Source organism: Pleurodeles waltl, chromosome 12 (assembly GCF_031143425.1).
Source record: "Pleurodeles waltl isolate 20211129_DDA chromosome 12, aPleWal1.hap1.20221129, whole genome shotgun sequence".
Taxonomy (NCBI): Eukaryota; Metazoa; Chordata; class Amphibia; order Caudata; family Salamandridae; genus Pleurodeles; species Pleurodeles waltl.
The window spans coordinates 369,110,700-369,130,631 of NC_090451.1; the positions used below are offsets into that span (position 1 = coordinate 369,110,700).

The 19,932-nt window shown below is 44.6% G+C and overlaps 1 protein-coding gene across 1 annotated transcript in view; it reads left to right on the plus strand.

Moving 5' to 3' along the window:
• Window positions 1-19,932, plus strand: part of SHCBP1 (SHC binding and spindle associated 1) — a 207,191-nt gene that overhangs the window by 167,279 nt on the left and 19,980 nt on the right. Inside the window, exons 10-11 of the mRNA XM_069216652.1 lie at window positions 15,639-15,757; window positions 19,088-19,174. Of these exons, the coding sequence (XP_069072753.1) occupies window positions 15,639-15,757; window positions 19,088-19,174 (206 nt within the window). The remainder of the gene's footprint in view (window positions 1-15,638; window positions 15,758-19,087; window positions 19,175-19,932) is intronic.

Sequence of the window (19,932 nt, forward strand, 5' to 3'; positions counted from 1 at the left end):
GTGGTATGGTGCACAGAAATGTCTGTTGATCCCCTTTCTGCCCCAATTTCTAAGGTCCGACTGTTCATTCTTTCCTTTGCCCAGCAGGGCTGTGATTTGGGTACTCTTAAGGGCTATTTATCTGCTATTTCTGCGTTTTTGCAGATGTCTGAACGACCTTCCTTGTTCATGTCTCCTATTGTACATCGGTTTCTCAAAGATCTTACTCATCTCTTCCCTCCTTCCCCATTCATTATGCCCCAGTGGGATCTTAATATGGTTCTAACCTTTTTGATGTCTGCTTCTTTGGAGCCTCTTCACAACTGTCCCCTCAGGCTTCTCACATTGAAAACATCCTTCTTGAGGCAATCACATCTGTCTGCAGAGTGAGTGAGCTAGAGGCCTTCTCATCTAAGTCACCCTACCTCTGTTTACCCTGACAAATAGATGCTTCGCACTAGTGCCTCTTTTCTGTCAAAAGTGGTCATGCCTTTAGATGTAGGCCAATCTGTCACCCTGCCTACATTTTATGCACCCCCACATCCTTCTAAAGAAGATGAGACTCCACCGTCTGTACCCAAAAGGAGCATTTGAGTTCTACCTTGATTGTACAAAAGAGTTCTTGGTGGATGATCAACTCTTTGTGGGGTATGTCGGTACGAAGAAAGGTCGAGTGGTGCAGAAGTGAACCATCGCTCGTTGGGTCTTGCTCTACATCAAGACCTGCTACGCACTAGCCAAAAGCAAAAGGGCTTACGGGCTCATTCTACCAGAACTAAAGCTGTGAACACTGCACTAGCATGAGGCGTTCCAGTCCTTGACATCTGTCCGGCAACAAAGTGGGTATCTCTGCACATGTTTACCGAACACTGTTGCCTGGACAGTCAGGTCCGTAGGGGTGGGCACTCTGACGTTCACTCCTACAGGACTTTCTTGTTTGAGATTGGTATGCAGACCAACCTACTGACTGGTATTGCTTGGGTATCTATTCAAAGGTAAGGAATCTTCAGCCAGAAGTCTTTATTAGATGAACAAGTTACTTAACTTTGGTAATGCCTTATCTGGTAGAGAGCATATCTATCTGCAGATTCGTTACCGACCCACCCATTCTCCCCGCTCTGCAAACGGATTTCTAGGGGCAGGGACTTCACTTTCAGGGACCTGGTTTTGACACACCAGTGGTCAGTGTTCTTCATGGATCGGTGCTTCCGGTGTGGAAAGAAACTGCTGTTGACGCATGTGGGTGGCACCTAAATAGGAACCGCAACATAATTTCTGGCACGGACAGTGCCGACAAAGGATGCAGAGCCGATTAACGACATCTATCGGAGTGCAGGGGTACTGTCACGAAAAATCTTCCTGCTCCAGTCTGACACTTGGGGAGAATTCAAAGGTAAGGAATCTGCAGCTAGATATACTCTCTACCAGATAAGGTGTTAGTAAATGTAAGTAACTTGTTCAACTTGCTGGAAGCCCCTATCAGTAAGTATATTATACATATAATGTTAGTCAGATCAAAAGTTCTTGGCTAATGCCAGACCTCAAATAGCAATTACTGACCAAGGTGCTAGTACGGGAGGTAGTACTGAGCATTAGTTGTTTCACTGGAACACTCCGAGACTGCCTCAAACCTAGCAGGGGCAAGTTGTCAAGCCCACAGTGTGCCATCAGCTCGCTATTCCTCACTTCTGCATCGCACCCACACTCTGAGCTTTACTTAGTGCAACTTGCACCCGAACTTAGAAGTAAGTGCAGATGCCTAGCTCTTCCCTTGTGGCCTCATGGGCGGACAGATTAAAGCCAGCCTGCACCAGACTGATCTGCAGCATCTTTGGTCTTTTCATGGCCCCTGGTGAGAAATAACTATATTTCTGGTAGATTCATATTTTTCCTGCAGTTTCTTCACTGTCTCCTCCCCCATGATCTAATGCTGTGATTAATAAGATCACAAAGCTAGCAAAGAAGTTATGTACTGTATTGATCGCTGTCATGCATCTTAGGTTTCCTCTGCATGCCTCAATGTGATATGGAAAAATATCAGGAACTGAAGCCAGTAAGCTAGTTTGTTCTACTCCCAATATACTCCATTGATGTGATATCCAGAGATACAGCTGGAGCAGTTTGAAGTCTGAAAGGAGAATACATAAGATGAGGACTCTGTGGGAACATTATAAATCCACCAGCAATATTGTTATCGAAGGAGATTAACTTTTTATTCCTTGCAACAGGTGTTAGATCTTCTACTCTGTCTGCAGTAGAAAATGATTGGTAGCCGCTTATGATCTTGAAATTTCTCCCTGATCAACCAAGTCTTTCCTGTACGTTAGTGAAGATGAGGAAGCAGATGTTTACCCATCTTTTATCCTTTTATGGGTCGTCACTGAACTGTACCACAGATCTCTAGAATTGTCGGAAAATTATCACAGACTCCTCTGTTTTACCCATAGGATGGTTGACCATTTACACAAGGTGTTGCTGGTTTTTGCTGATCTCCATCACATCTCTCTAGGATACAGTCTTGGTAGCAGAAGTGTCTCACATTAAATTGACGCTCTGTGTGTATCTATAACTGAAAGTATTTTCTCTTTGATTTCATATTTTGTTTCAGGGAAGTGACAACATTTGTTTTTAATGTATGCCTCTCAGGGAACCAAAGCCCTCCCTGGTCTCTGCTTGGAGGACCCTTGTCATTTGCTGCTTGATAGGCATTAAAATTGTGGATGGCTTTCTTTCACCCAGAAAATGTCTCCTTGCAAGAGACGCATTCAAATTCCAAGTCTAGTCTTCCAATCAAAGCACACCAGTTCGGCATGGCAATGGACTGTAAAGTATCAAGTGTCCAGAAAGGTTATTCGATTCTGCTCCAATTGAAATTTGGTTACTCTTTTTTTTTTTTTTTTTTCTACTACCATCAGTCCTGGAAGAGATTACACCCTTGCCTTTTTCAAGCCTTTCCAGACCCATCACGTTTAAGGCTCTCCCCTACTCTTTTGTGCCAGGAAAATGTTCCTCTTAGGAATATATCTCTTCCTGCCCTTTATGATGTGAGTCTTTGGAAGATTCATATGTACAGGCTCATTGTTCTGTTCAAGATATCTCATTAATAAAGTTTTATCAAGTAAGTGGTGAGACAGTTGCATTGAAGAAGGAGGCAATCTGCATTAAATGTCTCCGTCTAGTCAATCTGCAATAGTATATTTCTGTTTGCATGAGCAGATTGTAAAACATTTTGAAGAGCTCTTCCCATGCTTCCATTCCCTAACTTAATCTGGTATTTCAGTTTACATGTGTTTGTTTTAAGCGATAAACCTTTCAAACTAACATCATCAACCGATGCTAAATTGTGGCTTTGAAGACCAGCATTTCACAGGCTATACCCTATACCAGTGGTTCCCAACCTGTGGTCCGGGGACCCCTGGGGGTCCGCGAATCCTTCTCAGGGGTCCACGACTGCTTAGAAAATTAAAAAAGATTAACAAATATTGACAAATTAGGTCCCCAGCTTCCAGTAATGACTCAGACGGGGTCCCCGGATTCCAATGATGATTCAGTGGGGGTCCCTGGGTTCCATTAATGTTAAAATGGGGGTCCACATAAATCAAAAGGTTGGGAACCACTGCCCTATACTATGTATGAATCACAAGCTTTCTGCTAAAGAGCTACACTGTGTCACTTCTTGAATAACAGATACTGGATGATATCCTGGGTTATTAGTATTAGAAATTTCTGTAACTTGACTATCTGTGTGTGTGTGTTGTTGAAACATGGTAGTGTGTGTGTGTGTGTGTGTGTTACACTTAAGAATGCCATCTACCAGGTCAAGAATGAAAAAGGTCACGGACAGTTAAAAACAATGATGGCCACTGCAGATTTGGTAATAACAATATTATGATGATATAGGTCTTACAAGATGATTTGTTATGTTATTTAATTGATTTTGTATTCTGTACTATGCATTATGTATTGCCTAAATCTGCATTTCTCATGGATACTTCTAACTACAGATTCCTTACCTTTAAAATATTTCCCAGGCACCATACTGGATCAGGAGTATTTTCATATTGTTACTGCCAGTTGGTGCCATGCAAACTCAGGTTGTCCTTATTCCGCTCTGGAAGTGGCACAGTGGAGCCACATACATGTGCCAGCCTGCGAGCTGACATCACTTCCTTTCCTTCTTTGATTTAAAATGATGACCTGAGCTAGGCTCCCCTTTTGTCTGTATCAACAACTTTTTCAAATTGAAATCCAGTGTGCAAGGGAGAGAATAATGTCCACACCTAAAACCATAAGATTCAGACCATGCTGTGAATGTTGAAAACAGATGTCAGCAATGGACATACACAGAATGGGCCTTTTGATGTTAAGGCTCAGGGCACAACTCCAAGTCATTTGCGGAGTGCCATCATGCTCCCGTAGGCGATCTGGGACCATGAAGGGAAGTTGTACATTGCCAAACATTGAAAGACGTAATGGACCTTGTGTAAGTCTTGCTCCCACTTTAAAGGGTTTAGTCCTCTTACTCCAAATCGAGGCCTTTGGTTGGGTTATCACTGGCACATCCATCTGTTATAGCCTGAGCCCCAACAACCTGTTTTTTGTTCCGCCCCAACTTCTGTGCCGACTTCCATTCTGGCCTCAAGACCTCTGGTCCCTTTTTCATTGATGCCAGGCTCACATCGCTGATGCTAGAAGAGGAGCTGCTACCAACTCTGATATCTGACTCTGAGACAAATCCACCTCAACCAAGGTCACGCTTTGAATCCTCTCCAGCGCACCTGGTTGCTGTACAGCCTGAGTCATATAACTCCCCCTCATACCATGGGGACTTACTCAGAGGCTTCATCTTTTTGGTGCCGATTAAGACAGAGTTTACCATCATTTTTAGCAGATAACAGCCTTTGTGGGGATTATTTACCCCCCCATATTATGATGAGTTTGTAGATGATTTACGGAGGCTAGTGTGGTCGATACGTACCCTGATACAGGTTTGGGATTTTTTTTTTCACTTGGGTCTCCAATGGAAAAGAGTGCTTCTGTTGCTGTGGTAGTTTTATGTGCTGTTGAGCTTATGGACCTTGTAGGAGGCTGGCCTGGTTTGTAGTGGGTACCTTGGGTACTTGCACCTTATACCAGGTCCAGTTATCACTTATAAGTGAAGTAGTAGTGTTCTAGCAGTTTAGGCTGATAGAGGTAGCTATTGCAGAGCAGATTAGGCTGAACTAGGAGACATGCACAGCTTTTGCAATACCACTTATAGTTACGCACTACTTATACACAAGTAAAGACAATACTCGGTGTTACCAAAAATAAAGGTATTTATATGAGTGACACACTACCAAAAATATCTTAGAGACAATACTCCTTCTGGAGGTAAGTATTATACACAATATATACACTAGACACCAAAATTAGACAAGTAATTAGTCATAGGATAGTGGAAACAATAGGAAATGCTATAGAATGCAATGGGAGAAAATAGGTTTAGGGGCAACACAAACCATATACTAAGAAAGTGGAATGCGAATCACGAATCCCCCCCCCCCCCCCCCTAGACATATGTGTGTGCAGAATCTCTGGGAGAGTAAGAATACAGTAAAGGTAAGTAAATTACCCCACCCTAGAGCCCAGAAAAGCAGGAGTAAAGTACTGCAAGTTTCCTTAGGACACACTACACCTCGTGATTGGGATTTTACAGTAACCAATCAAGTCTGCAAACAACAACTGCTGGATTCCTGGACCTGAAGACCTGCAAAAGAAGGGGACCAAGTCCAGAAGTCGAAAGAAGTTCCAGGAAGGACAGGAGACCCTGCCAACCCAGAAGAGGGTGCAAAAGAAGAGTCCCCGGTTAGTCGAAGACTGCAGGAATGCACCCTAGAAAGATGCCAGCCAGTTCTTGCGTGATGCAAAAGCTGTCCCACAACGTGAAGATGGATGCAGACGTGATTTCGTGTTGGAAGTCGCCAACAAGCCTTGGTTATGACAAATATGCGTTTTGCGTCAAAATGGCACTGGGATGGACCTGGGGGCCTCAACTGTGTGTGAGGAGGAAGAGGGGGCTCCCAGCACTTTAGAGAGCCCTCAGGATGCCAGACAGCACTCACGGGAGTCCCAGGACACGGGGACAAAGGAGGTGCAAAACGCGGTTGGTGCAGCACAACCGCGGAGTCCTCAGAACGTGCACACCGTGGAAAGTTGCTGGCCGGAGCTGAAGTTGCAGAAGAAAAGTATCCCTAAGCAAGCCGCAGTTGATCTGAGGTCAGAGGATGAAGTAGTAGTTGCAGAGGATTCCTGAAGGAAACTTACAAGCAGAATCTGAAGAGAACCCACAGGAGAGACCCTAAATAGCCCTGAGAGGGGGATTGGCTTCCTTATCAGGTAAGGACCTATCAGGAGGGGTCTCTGACGTCACCTGCTGGCACTGGTCACTCAGAGCCCTCCAGAGTGCCCCCACACCTTGCAAAGCAAGATGGCTGAAGTCTGGGACACACTGGAGGAGCTGCGGGTGCCACCCCTAGGGTGGTGATGGACAGGGGAGTAGTCACTCCCCTTTCCTTTGTCATATTTCACGCCAGAGCGGGGGACAAGGGGTCCCTGAACCAGTGTAGACTGGTTTATGCAAGGAGGGCACCATCTGTGCCCTTCAAAGCATTTCCAGAGGCTGGGGAGGCTACCCCTCCCCAGCCTGTAACACTTATTTCCAAAGGGAGAGGGTGTAACACCCTGCTCTCAAAGGAAATGCTTTGTTCTGCCTTCCTGGGACTGAGATGCTCAGACGCCAGGAGGGCAGAACCCTGTATGTGAGGTGGTAGCAGCTGTAGCTGCAGTGCAAGCCTCAGAGAGCTGGTTTGGCAGTGCTGGGGGTCCATGGTGGAGCCCCCAGGATGCATGGAATTGGCTCCCCAATACAAGATTTGGAATGGGGGGGGGGGGGGGGCAATTCCATGATCTTAGACATGTTACATGGCCATATTCGGAGTTACCATTGTGAAGCTACATATAGTTATTGACCTATATGTAGTGCACACGTGTAATGACGTCCCGCACTCCCAAAGACCCGGGAAATGGCCATGAACTATGTGGGGGCACCTTTGCTAGTTCAAGGGTGCTCTCACACTTAGTAACTTTGCACCTAACCTCCAGCAAATGACTTAGAAGTTACTTAATTGCAGTGAAAATAGCTGTGAAATAACATGTGCGTTATTTCACGCAGGCTGCAATGGCAGGCCTGTGCAAGGGTTTGTCTGAGCTCCCTATGGATGGCAAAAGAAATGCTGCAGCCCATATGGATCTCCTGGAACCCCAATGCCCTGGCTACCTAGGTACCATATACTAGGGACTTATAAGGGAGAGGGGGGCGGGGGGGTGGTCCAGTGTGCCATTTGAAATTGGTAAATGAAGTCACTAGCCTATAGTGACAAATTTAAAAGCAGAGGTTCTGATTAGCAGAGCCTCAGTGAAACAGTCAAGCGCTATACAGGCACACACATTAGGCCATAAACTGAGCACTGGGGTCCTGACCAGCAGGATCCCAGTGAGACAGGCAAAAACATACTGACATACAGGCAAAATGGGGGTAACATGCCAAGAAAGATGGTACTTTCCTACAGACCTACAACTCCAGTCTGTTGAATTTAAGACAAATGTCCTTACAGAAGTTCTGCAACCTAGGGCCTGCTTCATTCCCACTGAACAAAGCCCTTACTGACGGTCTTACAGGCACTTTGTATGTTTCTTGCTCCTGCCCAGGCAGGTGGCCAGTGGCAGAAACCAGCACTTGGCAATCCTGACTTTCTTACGAAGCACCCAACTCCTGAGAGTTTGATAGGCTAAGCTTCCACCAGCAAAGTAAATCCTAATCCCATTCCCTGACATTTCCCCCCCCCCCCCCCCCCCCCCCCCCCAATCTTGGTTTGTCTACGAGGCCGTTATAGACACCGCCTCTGGAACATGGCCACCAAGATTTTGGCAGCAGTTCCAGAAGAGAATAGGGCTTCCTGGCTCCAACCTTTTGAGATGGTCGGGATGCATCTTAATACGTGGTTCGTGCTGGACACTACAGATTACTTGGGGTGAGCAGTTGACCCCAGTGTGGTTTTTCTGGGGCTATGTAACCATCCCTTGTGGATAAACCTTGTGCTGGATCCCACCTATTTGGCAAAAAGCCTGATTCTGCTCTAGGACACATCAAGAAAAGCCAGGCTATGGCATGTTCTTTGGGCATGTCAATCTCTGCTAGACAGTTTCCTTCTCAGTTTCGGACCTTCCAAGACTACTCCAGAACTTTGGTATTTAAGTAATTGCTGGCCATTTTCTGCCCAAATCCCTGCTGCTATAAAGCCTGACCTTTTGTGGTCGATGGTGGAGCTCAAGTGTGCAACTCACAGGTCACCAGGGGTATGGATTTTCCCAGTCTTCCCCCTTCTTGTATCGGCCTCTAAGCTGCTTTCGTTTGCACTTAGCGGCACACAACCACTCTGTGGGAGACCAAATCCAATATTTTCTCCCATGGTGGCATTCCATCACTTCCAACAGATGGGTTCTCCAGGTCGTCCAGCAGGGCTAGACCGTTCTGTTACTTTCTGAATCTCTGCAGCTTCCTTCCACATCGTAGCGACTTTCAGAGGCACACATATCTATCTTATTGCATGAGGTGTGAGCTCTACTGTCCAATAGGGCCATCAAGAGGGTTCTGGACCCGGACATAGGGTTGAGTTGTTACTTCTATTTCCTCCTGGTGAAGAAGGATGAAGGCTTTTTCCCTGAGAATGCCCTCCTGTTGAATGAAAGATTCAAAATACTCATACTAGCTCAGGTCTGAATGCCTTGGATCTGGGCGATTGGATGGATGCGTACTTTCATGTGCCCATCTTGCAGTTCACCAGTTGTAACCTGCGGTTCAAGGTTTGCCAAAAGCATTTTCAGCCTGCCTTGTTCCGCTACGGCCTCGCCTGTGCCTCCTAAGTGTTCATGGAAGTGATGGCAGTGGTTGCTGCCCATCTTAAGAGGTTGGGGGATAACAGTTTTCCACTTCCTTGACGACTCCCTGTTGAAGGTGGACCTGCCACAATCCGTCGTAGAGTACCATCAGGTGACTACGAACTTTGAGACATCACTGAATTCACACTGGTCTTCTTCATAGAAATTTACTTTTATAGGAGCTGTCGTGGACACAGTGCAGCTCAGGACCTTTCATCCATCGAGGCAAGTCCAGGACATTCAGGTCCTGATGTTTCAGCCTCTGTCCTCAATCTTGGAAAGAGCAGCTCTGAGGCTTCTTAACCTGTTGGCCTTATGCATTCTACTTATCCACTTATCAGGTGGCATATGAGGCTTCTGCAATGAGATCCGAAGTCCCAGTGGGTCCAGGCACAAGGAAACATGTCAGATGTCATCCAGGTTTCAGAGGAGACTGCACAAGATCTGCAGTGGTGGCTTCTTGACCGCAACCTGACAAGTGACTGACCCCGCCCCTTCCCCACAAAGAGCTGACAGTGGTGACAGATGCATCATAACTGCTGGACTGAATAGAGATGGAGGTCATAGGACTCTGGTGGAAAACATCCCCCATATCAATCTGTTAGAATTGCAGGCTATTCACCAGGCGCAGAATGACTTCCTGTCGTCCATTGGGGGATGGTACAGGTTCTTTTGGACAACACTACAGGGAGTGCAGAATTATTAGGCAAGTAGTATTTTTGAGGATTAATTTTATTATTGAACAACAACCATGTTCTCAATGAACCCAAAAAACTCATTAATATCAAAGCTGAATATTTTTGGAAGTAGTTTGTAGTTTGTTTTTAGTTTTAGCTATGTTAGGGGGATATCTGTGTGTGCAGGTGACTATTACTGTGCATAATTATTAGGTAACTTAACAAAAAAAAATATATACCCATTTCAATTATTTATTATTACCAGTGAAACCAATATAACATCTCAACATTCACAAATATACATTTCTGACATTCAAAAACAAAACAAAAACAAATCAGTGACCAATATAGCCACCTTTCTTTGCAAGGACACTCAAAAGCCTGCCATCCATGGATTCTGTCAGCGTTTTGATCTGTTCACCATCAACATTGCGTGCAGCAGCAACCACAGCCTCCCAGACACTGTTCAGAGAGGTGTACTGTTTTCCCTCCTTGTAAATCTCACATTTGATGATGGACCACAGGTTCTCAATGGGGTTCAGATCAGGTGAACAAGGAGGCCATGTCATTAGATTTCCTTCTTTTATACCCTTTCTTGCCAGCCACGCTGTGGAGTACTTGGACGCGTGTGATGGAGCATTGTCCTGCATGAAAATCATGTTTTTCTTGAAGGATGCAGACTTCTTCCTGTACCACTGCTTGAAGAAGGTGTCTTCCAGGAACTGGCAGTAGGACTGGGAGTTGAGCTTGACTCCATCCTCAACCCGAAAAGGCCCCACAGGCTCATCTTTGATGATACCAGCCCAAACCAGTACTCCACCTCCACCTTGCTGGCGTCTGAGTCGGACTGGAGCTCTCTGCCCTTTACCAATCCAGCCACGGGCCCATCCATCTGGCCCATCAAGACTCACTCTCATTTCATCAGTCCATAAAACCTTAGAAAAATCAGTCTTGAGATATTTCTTGGCCCAGTCTTGACGTTTCAGCTTGTGTGTCTTGTTCAGTGGTGGTCGTCTTTCAGCCTTTCTTACCTTGGCCATGTCTGAGTATTGCACACCTTGTGCTTTTGGGCACTCCAGTGATGTTGCAGCTCTGAAATATGGCCAAACTGGTGGCAAGTGGCATCGTGGCAGCTGCACGCTTGACTTTTCTCAGTTCATGGGCAGTTATTTTGCGCCTTGGTTTTTCCACACGCTTCTTGCGACCCTGTTGACTATTTTGAATGAAACGCTTGATTGTTCGATGATCACGCTTCAGAAGCTTTGCAATTTTAAGAGTGCTGCATCCCTCTGCAAGATATCTCACTATTTTTGACTTTTCTGAGCCTGTCAAGTCCTTCTTTTGACCCATTTTGCCAAAGGAAAGGAAGTTGCCTAATAATTATGCACACCTGATATAGGGTGTTCATGTCATTAGACCACACCCCTTCTCATTACAGAGATGCACATCACCTAATATGCTTAATTGGTAGTAGGCTTTCGAGCCTATACAGGTTGGAGTAAGACAACATGCATAAAGAGGATGATGTGGTCAAAATACTCATTTGCCTAATAATTCTGCACTCCCTGTACTGTTAGAAATGGGGTCTTTGGTTGGCAGTCAGGTTACCCCCTGTCCACCCTCACTCTAGTCAGGCTAAAGGAGAATCCCCCTCCACTAACCCCCGCTCACCTCCTTGGTAGCTTGGCACGAGCAGGCGGGCTTAACTTCAGAGTCTAGGTATAAAGTATTTGTACCAACACACACAGTAATTCAGTGAAAACACTTCAAAATAACACAACACAGGTTTAGGAAACGAGGAAATATTTATCTAAACAAAACAAGACCAAAACGACAAAAATCCAACAGACAAGTCAAGTTATTAATTTTAAAAGCAAAAGAGTCTTAAATCCTTTTGTAAACAGTAAAAACACTGTTAGTGTTGAATAGTACCTGGGTAGCGTCAAAATCACACACACGGGTGAGTGTGCGTCGAAAAAGTTTTCCTCAAGACCTTGCGTCGTTTCTCCTTCTCGGGTCGGCGTGCGTAATTTTTCCTCCGCTGGAGAGCGATGCGTCGATCCTGGCAAGCACTCTGGTCTGGGCAGGCGTCGCGTCGTTTTTCCGCGCCCAGCAAGGTTTGCGTCTAAAGTCCTGCTGCACGGTATCAGCAAAACCACACTCTGTGGGTTGTGATGTTACCAGCTTCCGTTAGTGATGTGGCACGTTGTTTCTCCAGCCTCGTGCGCGGTGCAGACGGAGTGTTGATTTCAGCCGCTAAGCTGGCGGCGTGTCGTTTCTTCAGCCGCGTCTCGGAGGTTGCGTTGGAAATTTCCCCGCACGGCAGGCGGTGTGTGGATTTTCAATTTTGGTCTGTCAACTTCACCTTTCAGGGCCCCAGGAACTGGATAGGGCACCACTTGGCAGGGCAGGAGTTTCAGCAGAGAGGTCCAGGTGCTAGCAGGAGAAGTCTTTGATGGCCCTTCAACAACAGGAGGCAAGCTCAGGCCCTCAAGCCCTTGGAGATTTCTTCACAAGCAGGAGTGCACAACAAAGTCCCGTCTTTGTCCCGTTTCACCAGGCAGAAGCAGCTACAGCAGGATACCTCCACAAAACAGTCCCAGGCAGGGCAGCACTTCTCTTCAGCTCTTCTCCAGGCAGAGGTTCCTCTTGATATCCAGCAGTAATCTAAAGTCTGGAGGTTTGGGTGCTCTTCTTATACCCATTTTGGCCTTTGAAGTAGGCTTACTTCAAAGGAAAGTCTTTTGTTTGTGAAATCCTGCCTTGCCCAGGCCAGGCCCCAGACACACACCAGGAGGTTGGAGACTGCATGGTGTGAGGGCAGGCACAGCCCTTTCAGGTGTGAGTGACCACTCCTCCCCTCCCTCCTAGCACAGATGGCTCATCAGGATATGCAGGCTACACCCCAGCTCCCTTTGTGTCACTGTCTAGAGGGGATTCACAAACAGCCCAACTGTCAAACTGACCCAGACAGGGAATCCACAAACCGGCAGAGTTACGGAATGGTTTAAGCAAGAAAATGCCCACTTCCTAAATGTGGCATTTTCAAACACACAATCTTAAAACCAACTTTAATAAAGAGTTATTTTTAATTGTGAGCTCAGAGACCCCAAACTCCACATGTCTATCCGCTCCCAAAGGGAATCTACGCTTCAATCATATTTAAAGGCAGCCCCCATGTTAACCTATTCGAGGGATAGGCCTTGCAACAGTGAAAACCGAATTTGGCACTAATTCCCTGTTAGGACATGTAAAACACATCAGTACATGTCCTACCTTATAAATACACTGCACCCTGCCCATTAGGCTACCTAGGGCCTACCTTAGGGGTGTCTTACATGTAAGAAAAGGGAAAGTTTAGGCCTGACAAGTGAGTTTAAAACTGCACACACAGACACTGCAGTGGCAGGTCTGAGCCATATTTACAGGGCTACTATTGTGGGTGGCACAACCAGTGCTGCAGGCCCACTAGTAGCATTTGATTTACAGGCCCTGGGCACCTCTAGTGCACTTTACTAGGGACTTACTAGTAAATCAAATATGCCAATCATGGATAAACCAATCAACCATACAATTTACACAGAGAGCATATGCAATTAAGCACTGGTTAGCAGTGGTAAAGTGCTCAGAGTTCTAAACCCAACAAAAACAGGTCCGAAAAAACAGGAGGCAGGAGGCAAAAAGATTGGGGATGACCCTGCATAAGGGGAAAAAGTCCAACAACTACCATCATGCAGTGCTGCAACAGGCAAGTCGGAGGGGAATCCTGGTTCCTGTGCCAGAAGGCTCCGCACCTGTGGAGTTGATTGAAACATTAGGGTATCTCCCTGATTGTGACTGTCTGGTGGCATCATTGAATGCCAGGACGGATGATCTCAGTCAGATCACAAATGGCAGGTGCACCCTGAGGTGGCACAGGGTATCTTCTGACAATGGGAAGAGCTCAGACTAAATCTTTTTGCCTCTGTCAGAAACTTGCAGTGTCCAAACTTTTGCATGTTGGAGTTCCCGTGAAGGACTTTCTTATCAAATGCATTTTGAATGAGGTGGAATATAGGGCTTTTGTATGTCTTTCTCCCTTTTTCTCTTCTTTCAAGAGTTCTGAAGAAAATCAGGATCACCAGGCCCAATTCATCCCAGTAGCCCTCATTTGTGTCAGGAAAGTGTGGTACCTTGAATATCTGAGTATGTGCAGCTGCCCTACGATCATCTTACCACTTCAGGAGGATATTCCGCACCATCTACATCTCTGTGTGGAGATTTAACAGCGGCTGTTGATGGCATTTCATTGGTCAACGTTGTGGATGTAATTCTGGCTGCCGGGCACCCTTCCACAAAGTCTATTTATGCCAGGTGCAGTGACAAATTTGTGACCTGATGTGGAGTCCGCAGGAGAGATCCTTCTTAGCAAGCCAAGCTGTCCAATATTTTGTTATTTGTTTTGTCTTTAGGCCTCAGAAGATTTTGTGGGAGGCATTGGTGATGGTTATTTATTGGCCCTTTTGGTCCTTCTGCTTCTACAGGACCAACCATCCTTTTTAAAATCACCTGTTGTGATGTGGTTTGTTAAAGGTTTAAAACACATGTTCCCTCCCAAACTGTTTTTGTTGCCAATTTGGGACCTTCATTTGGCCCGGACATTACTCATGTGTACTGCTTTCAAGCTGATGCACAGATGCTCATTGTGCCTTCTGACACTAAATACTGTATTCCTTTTAGTGATCACTTTAGCTCACTGGCAGCCAGATCCTACATGAAGGACATTGTCCCCTTTCTGTCCTGGTGGACTTTTTGGGCTGAGCACACTATACAGACCCTCCATTTTGTCTTGGGACGTGTGACCTTGGCATCTATAGTAAGGATGAAGAATCTAGTGACAAGAATCCATCAGAAGAACAAGTTACTTCCCTTCTGTAGCAATCTTTCTGGTGGATACTCTATCTGACCGCTGGTCCTCACTGCCCGCCCACCTATCCATTCTGTGGAGTGGTCTAATTTTACCATTGAAAAAGGTCCCAAACTATAGTTGTGCTTACTGGTACCTCCAATTGTTTTGTGCTCCGCACCTGAAGGCGTGGATAGACTCATGCAAGAAACTGACCACTCACAGAAATAATGCTCATATGCAGCTCCACACAATAACATTCATGGCAGAACGAAGCCAACGCGGAGCCGGACTGCACTACTTATTCGCCTGCAGGAGTACTGCTGTGGGAAACTTCCAGATCTGTCAGATGCCATGAGAGTTTTTCTAATAGCGGTTAGATAGAAGTATCCCCCAGGAAGAGCTTTACTGAAGGTAAGTAACTTGTTCATTGAGCATCTCTGTTTATCTCTAAATATTCCATTTTAATTTTTTCCATTTTTTTTTTCTTCTTTTTTTGTTTGTTTCCTTGTCCACCATACTGGTTCGTTTTTTTTCTTTTTCTGTGCTTTCTCTATCCAGCTAAACAATATATAGCTTATCAATTGCAATTGTGCTCCAGTTATATCAGATACTCAGGCAAACCTATCGAGTGTATCCAAAAAACGGACATAGGGATGAGGATGTAGAAATCAGGGTTTTACTCCATTTTGTACATTCTGTATCCAATCCAGTAGTCTTATCACCATTGATCCTCTTCATATGATGTTGTAGTTATTCCCTGTATGTTATGCTAGTGGGCATACAACAGGGGTAAGCTGAGAGGGAACTGAAGAACAGAACAAAATGCATGTCATGAGTGTGTAGCCTGGTGGGACAAAGTCATGTATTCTGGTTTCCTTTTGCTGCGCTAGCAAATGTATTTTCCATGCTCTAAAGGGGAAAATCATCCAGAAGTATGACAGAAGATATAGAAGGATGATGGACACCAAATATACAGTTCCTTTGGCAAATAACTAGTTTGTTCCAACTATCTCCATTGAAAGTAAATGCAAAAAGAACCACGATTTCTTAACTTTGATCTGCTGCCTACATATAATCATATTCTACAGTATGACATTTGCACCTATATGTTTCAGGTGTGCACCAAGGAAAAACTGTACTAGATAACTGTGTGTTGCAGTGCGAGACTACAGGAGTCACGCTTCGGACGTCTGCAGAGTTAATGATGACATACTGTGACTTATACGGTGCTAAAGTATGTAATCAAAAACCTTTTAAAAATTTGTTTTTTCATGTGTGTTTGTGTTAAGAAGGATGTCTTCCTTTTTGCAAACAAATAAAATAAATGGTATTTCGTTGATGTGTCAGGATAATTGAGGGACCCATTTTGGGGACGGTGATAAGTTATTTTATTCCTAGTTTTGAGATGCTTATTACAATCTTTACAGGCAGATTCTAGAAGTAATGCATTTTCTGCCATTCTTTATCAGTTTTGTTTTATTAAGCAAACAGTTGCATAATTGTTCCTTGCTGTTTCTTTTGGCTTGAGTCTCAGTTGACTTTTTTCAAGGTAATATTGCAACATTAGGCAGACATCACACCAGTTCATTCCTATCAAATAATCCTCCCTTTCCCTACTGTCCATCAATCTCTAACTCACACTGCCCCCAAAACATGTTTTCACATTCTGTGCCACCTCTAACATTCCACTCAACAATGGATCTCAGTGTGGACCGTCTACAGCATCCAGCTTTTCTTTCTGGCAGTATGTATTCAGTCCAGAAGTGTTCTAGCTATGTGGGGTCAGAGGCCCAGTACTTATACTCATTTCTATCTTTGAAGTAGGCAAGTTCAAAGAGAAGCCTTTGTCGTGCACAAGATCCTGATTTCCCCGGCCCTGGCCCCAGACACTCTCCAAAGGGTTGGAGACTGCTTTGTGTAAAGATAGGCAAAGCCCTATTCAGGTGCAGGTGTCCGCTCCTCCTACCACTCTAGCTCAGGAAGACCCATCAGCCTGGTGAGGGCCATCCAGGATATGCAAAGCACACCTCAGCTCCCTTTGTGTGACTGTCTAGAGTGAGTGCACAAACAGCCCAGCTGTCATCCTGACCCAGACCTGCATTCAGCAGACAGGCAGAGGCACATATTGGTTAAGCAAGAAAATGCCCACTTCCTAAAAGTGGCACATTCGAGCTTACAATTCAAAAACCAGCTTCACCAAAATATGTATTTTTAAATTGTGAGGTCAGAGACTCTAAACTCCATCTATCTATCTTCTCTGTATGGGAAATTACACTTAAAAGATATCATTCACCAATACATTTTAGGCAGAGAGCATATGCACTTTAGCACTGGTTAGCAGTGGTAAAGTGCCCAGAGTCCTAAAGCCAACAAAAACAGGCCAGAAAAAAAATAGGAGGAAGTAGGCAGAAAGTTTGGGGATAACCATTCAAAAAAGAGCCACGTCCAACACTTGCTATTATCAGTACCTGTACTACACCTGATGTATTCTTCACCTCTGAGACATAGCTTGCTCTGCTCTTTATTCCTTCCTTCATGGTACTGCTTTACTCTTACTCATACATAATTAGCCCTGTCTGTTTCTATAGTGCTATATGTACTCTCAGCACTCTAATCCTCTGCTAGTTCAGTCTAGATGGCCATGTATTGTTTATTTTCACTTTCTTCTATTTCCTGTATGAGTTTAACTATTAGAGCTTCCCTCATCTTAAGGTAAAATGCTTCCTTTATAACACCTCCCCTCACTACACCCATCAAATAATACAAGACTGTCTTCTTCCTGGGCCAAGTGTTATTCCACAATAGAAAGTAGTGATCCGAATGAGACTGCAGGAACTGGTACATGAAATCCAGGACCCCTATTAGGCATTTTTCTACCAACAAAGAATCTTGGCTATGTCTAATGAACTGACAAAAAGTTGGCGAATTTAGAGCTCAGGATTCCAAAAGTACCACATCTGTCAGATCCAGGTCACCTAGCTATTGTTTTCCCTGTATGTTTGCTGCAGTCCCATCTCCCTCTTCTCCCCCCCACCCTTCAGCTGCTGTTGAGATCTATAATTCCATGAGGACATGGTAATATTAAGGTTGCTACCAGCAATAAATTGACCCAAATAAAACACTCCTATTTTTATGGATTATCTCAGGGAAGGGTATTATTCCATAGGGCATACACTGAGGCTGATGATATTGATCAACCATCCTAGGTCCCATTGACCGCTTTCCACTTACCACCTTTGCCCCTTCTTGTTGCTGCTTCTGAAAACGATTGGTCTCAAGAATGATGGTAGAAGAATAGATATTGCCAAAGACAAGTATTGCTTTCAAAACAAGCTGGATCTTCAGACTGATCTTGTTGCACATGAGGCATCTCCTGATGGATGCAAATGTAGGGCCATTAGGGCGGACATCTCTTCAGAAGACTTAGGAACTAGATTGGGCTATTTCACCTCTGGCATCATAGGAAGCGAGAGTCAATACCATGAGTAGTTCTGAAGAGTAACCTATGCCTTATACACTGGCTTCCATGGTCATGTTGCTGCTGGCCCTTTCCCAATAACAAATACAGCAAACTCTAAAATCAACATTTCAGTTATCACGGGCCATTTCCAAAATGAACTTCATGTGAATGCGTAAAAATTGCAAAACCTCCTCTCTGCCCCACAGTGGGCCCACAACAATGATGAAACTTAAGTATGCAGGGGCGTCTAGTGCTGTTGATGATCACCAGCATAACGCACCACCCAGCAATCACGTCTTGCACACCCAATGCCTCGCCAGATACCCAAAATTATTTCAGCATGCTTTAACATGTCAGTAGGCGGACAGACAACCTTAGATCATTAGTTTTCTTTGACTTGGACTCCACCGTCCCTGCAAAGGTTTTGTAGGAGTTTCTGCTTTCTTAAAATTCTGAGCAATCCAATTGATTTCTGTGTTGACTACTTTGCACCTTCTGCCACTTTTTACCATGTGAAGGCATGGCCCAGTCTTTCCCTTGAGCCAAGCTGTCACCGTCCACAATATCCAATCCCAGAATGTATTGAGCATCTTTCAAGAATGCTGGGACAGTGTGGTTAGCCTCTCTCTTAATGATCATTCTAGAGGGGTGGCCACATCTGTATTTGATGACGTTGGTGTGCAAGTGATATGTGACAGACTTAAAGCTGTACGTCTTGACATGGTTGCTGCTGACATGTCTAGTAATATTTTGTGAGCAGTACTAGGTCCCACAATCTGCGTTTCTCATAATCAGTTTTTTTTATCACTAAAGTACACTGGCACCAGTATTTGGAGAAGAGTTTTAGCCTGACATTGTCTGTCACCTGTTCTGCTCTAAAATGGCTTCCACCAGATCCAAAACATTTTGGCCTACATTGTTTCTTTAGACATAATGTATGATCCATCCTTAGAAGCCTGATGCTATCACCAAAAAATCGGGTAAAATAACCTGCCTGAAAAAAAGGCCACCATATATTTCAAGTATAGTCTATTCATTGTTGACCTAGCAGTGCCTCACTTGTTTCTCCAATTTGTTCAATGCCCTGTTACATTGTTTTTACAGGGTGCAGGTATAGAAATATACCCAGGAAGTACTTGTAGCCTGATTGGCAATGGCATTCATCACTGCAAGGATGGCATTCTCATCAAGGTCGGTACTCACTTGCATGTCTGCTGCCTAGATTTGTGTAGTCTCTGATGTCATTAATGACGAATCAAAATGTTAATCATGGTCTTACTACTAATCTGCACTATTGACAATGTGTGTACCACCTCCACCTTTTGAACTTTGTTGGTCTTCTTCCAACATCCATACTAGATCACCCCATTCCTTAGGGTAACGGTACTCACAGAGTGACTTATCTCTTAAACCTGTTGATAAATTCAGGGGTGTCCAGTTTTATCCTTTCAAAATGACCTACCTCTGCACCATAGAATTGATTGAAAAATCACAGAGCTAACTTAATACGTAAATTGCACCCCTAACTTAATGATGAGAGGTCGGTTAAGTTTAAATACAGCAAGGAAATTTAGGTATTGTAGTTAAGGTGCTGTTGACTGGGTTATGGGAACAAGTACAAATATTTGTTTAGTAGTTTTGCCAGAACATATCCTTTAAAATTAAGTCTAACAAAGTGCAGTCTCGTAATTTTCTTTTTTTTGTTGTTTTTCTTTGGCTTATCATAAGCGCAACCTCTGCTAAGTGCATTGAAAATGGTGTGTTTGAGTTTGCAAGCTTTTAGAGCAGACTGTTCTGACTTGTAACGAAAGGTGAAACTACCCCCACCCAGACTCCCCAAAAAAAAAGCACTGGCAAAGCCAATAGTTCATGTTTCAGTTTTCAGTTATGGACCAGGTTATCGACTTTGCTAAAGTTAACAGGCAACCTAATTTGTATTTCAGTGGTGA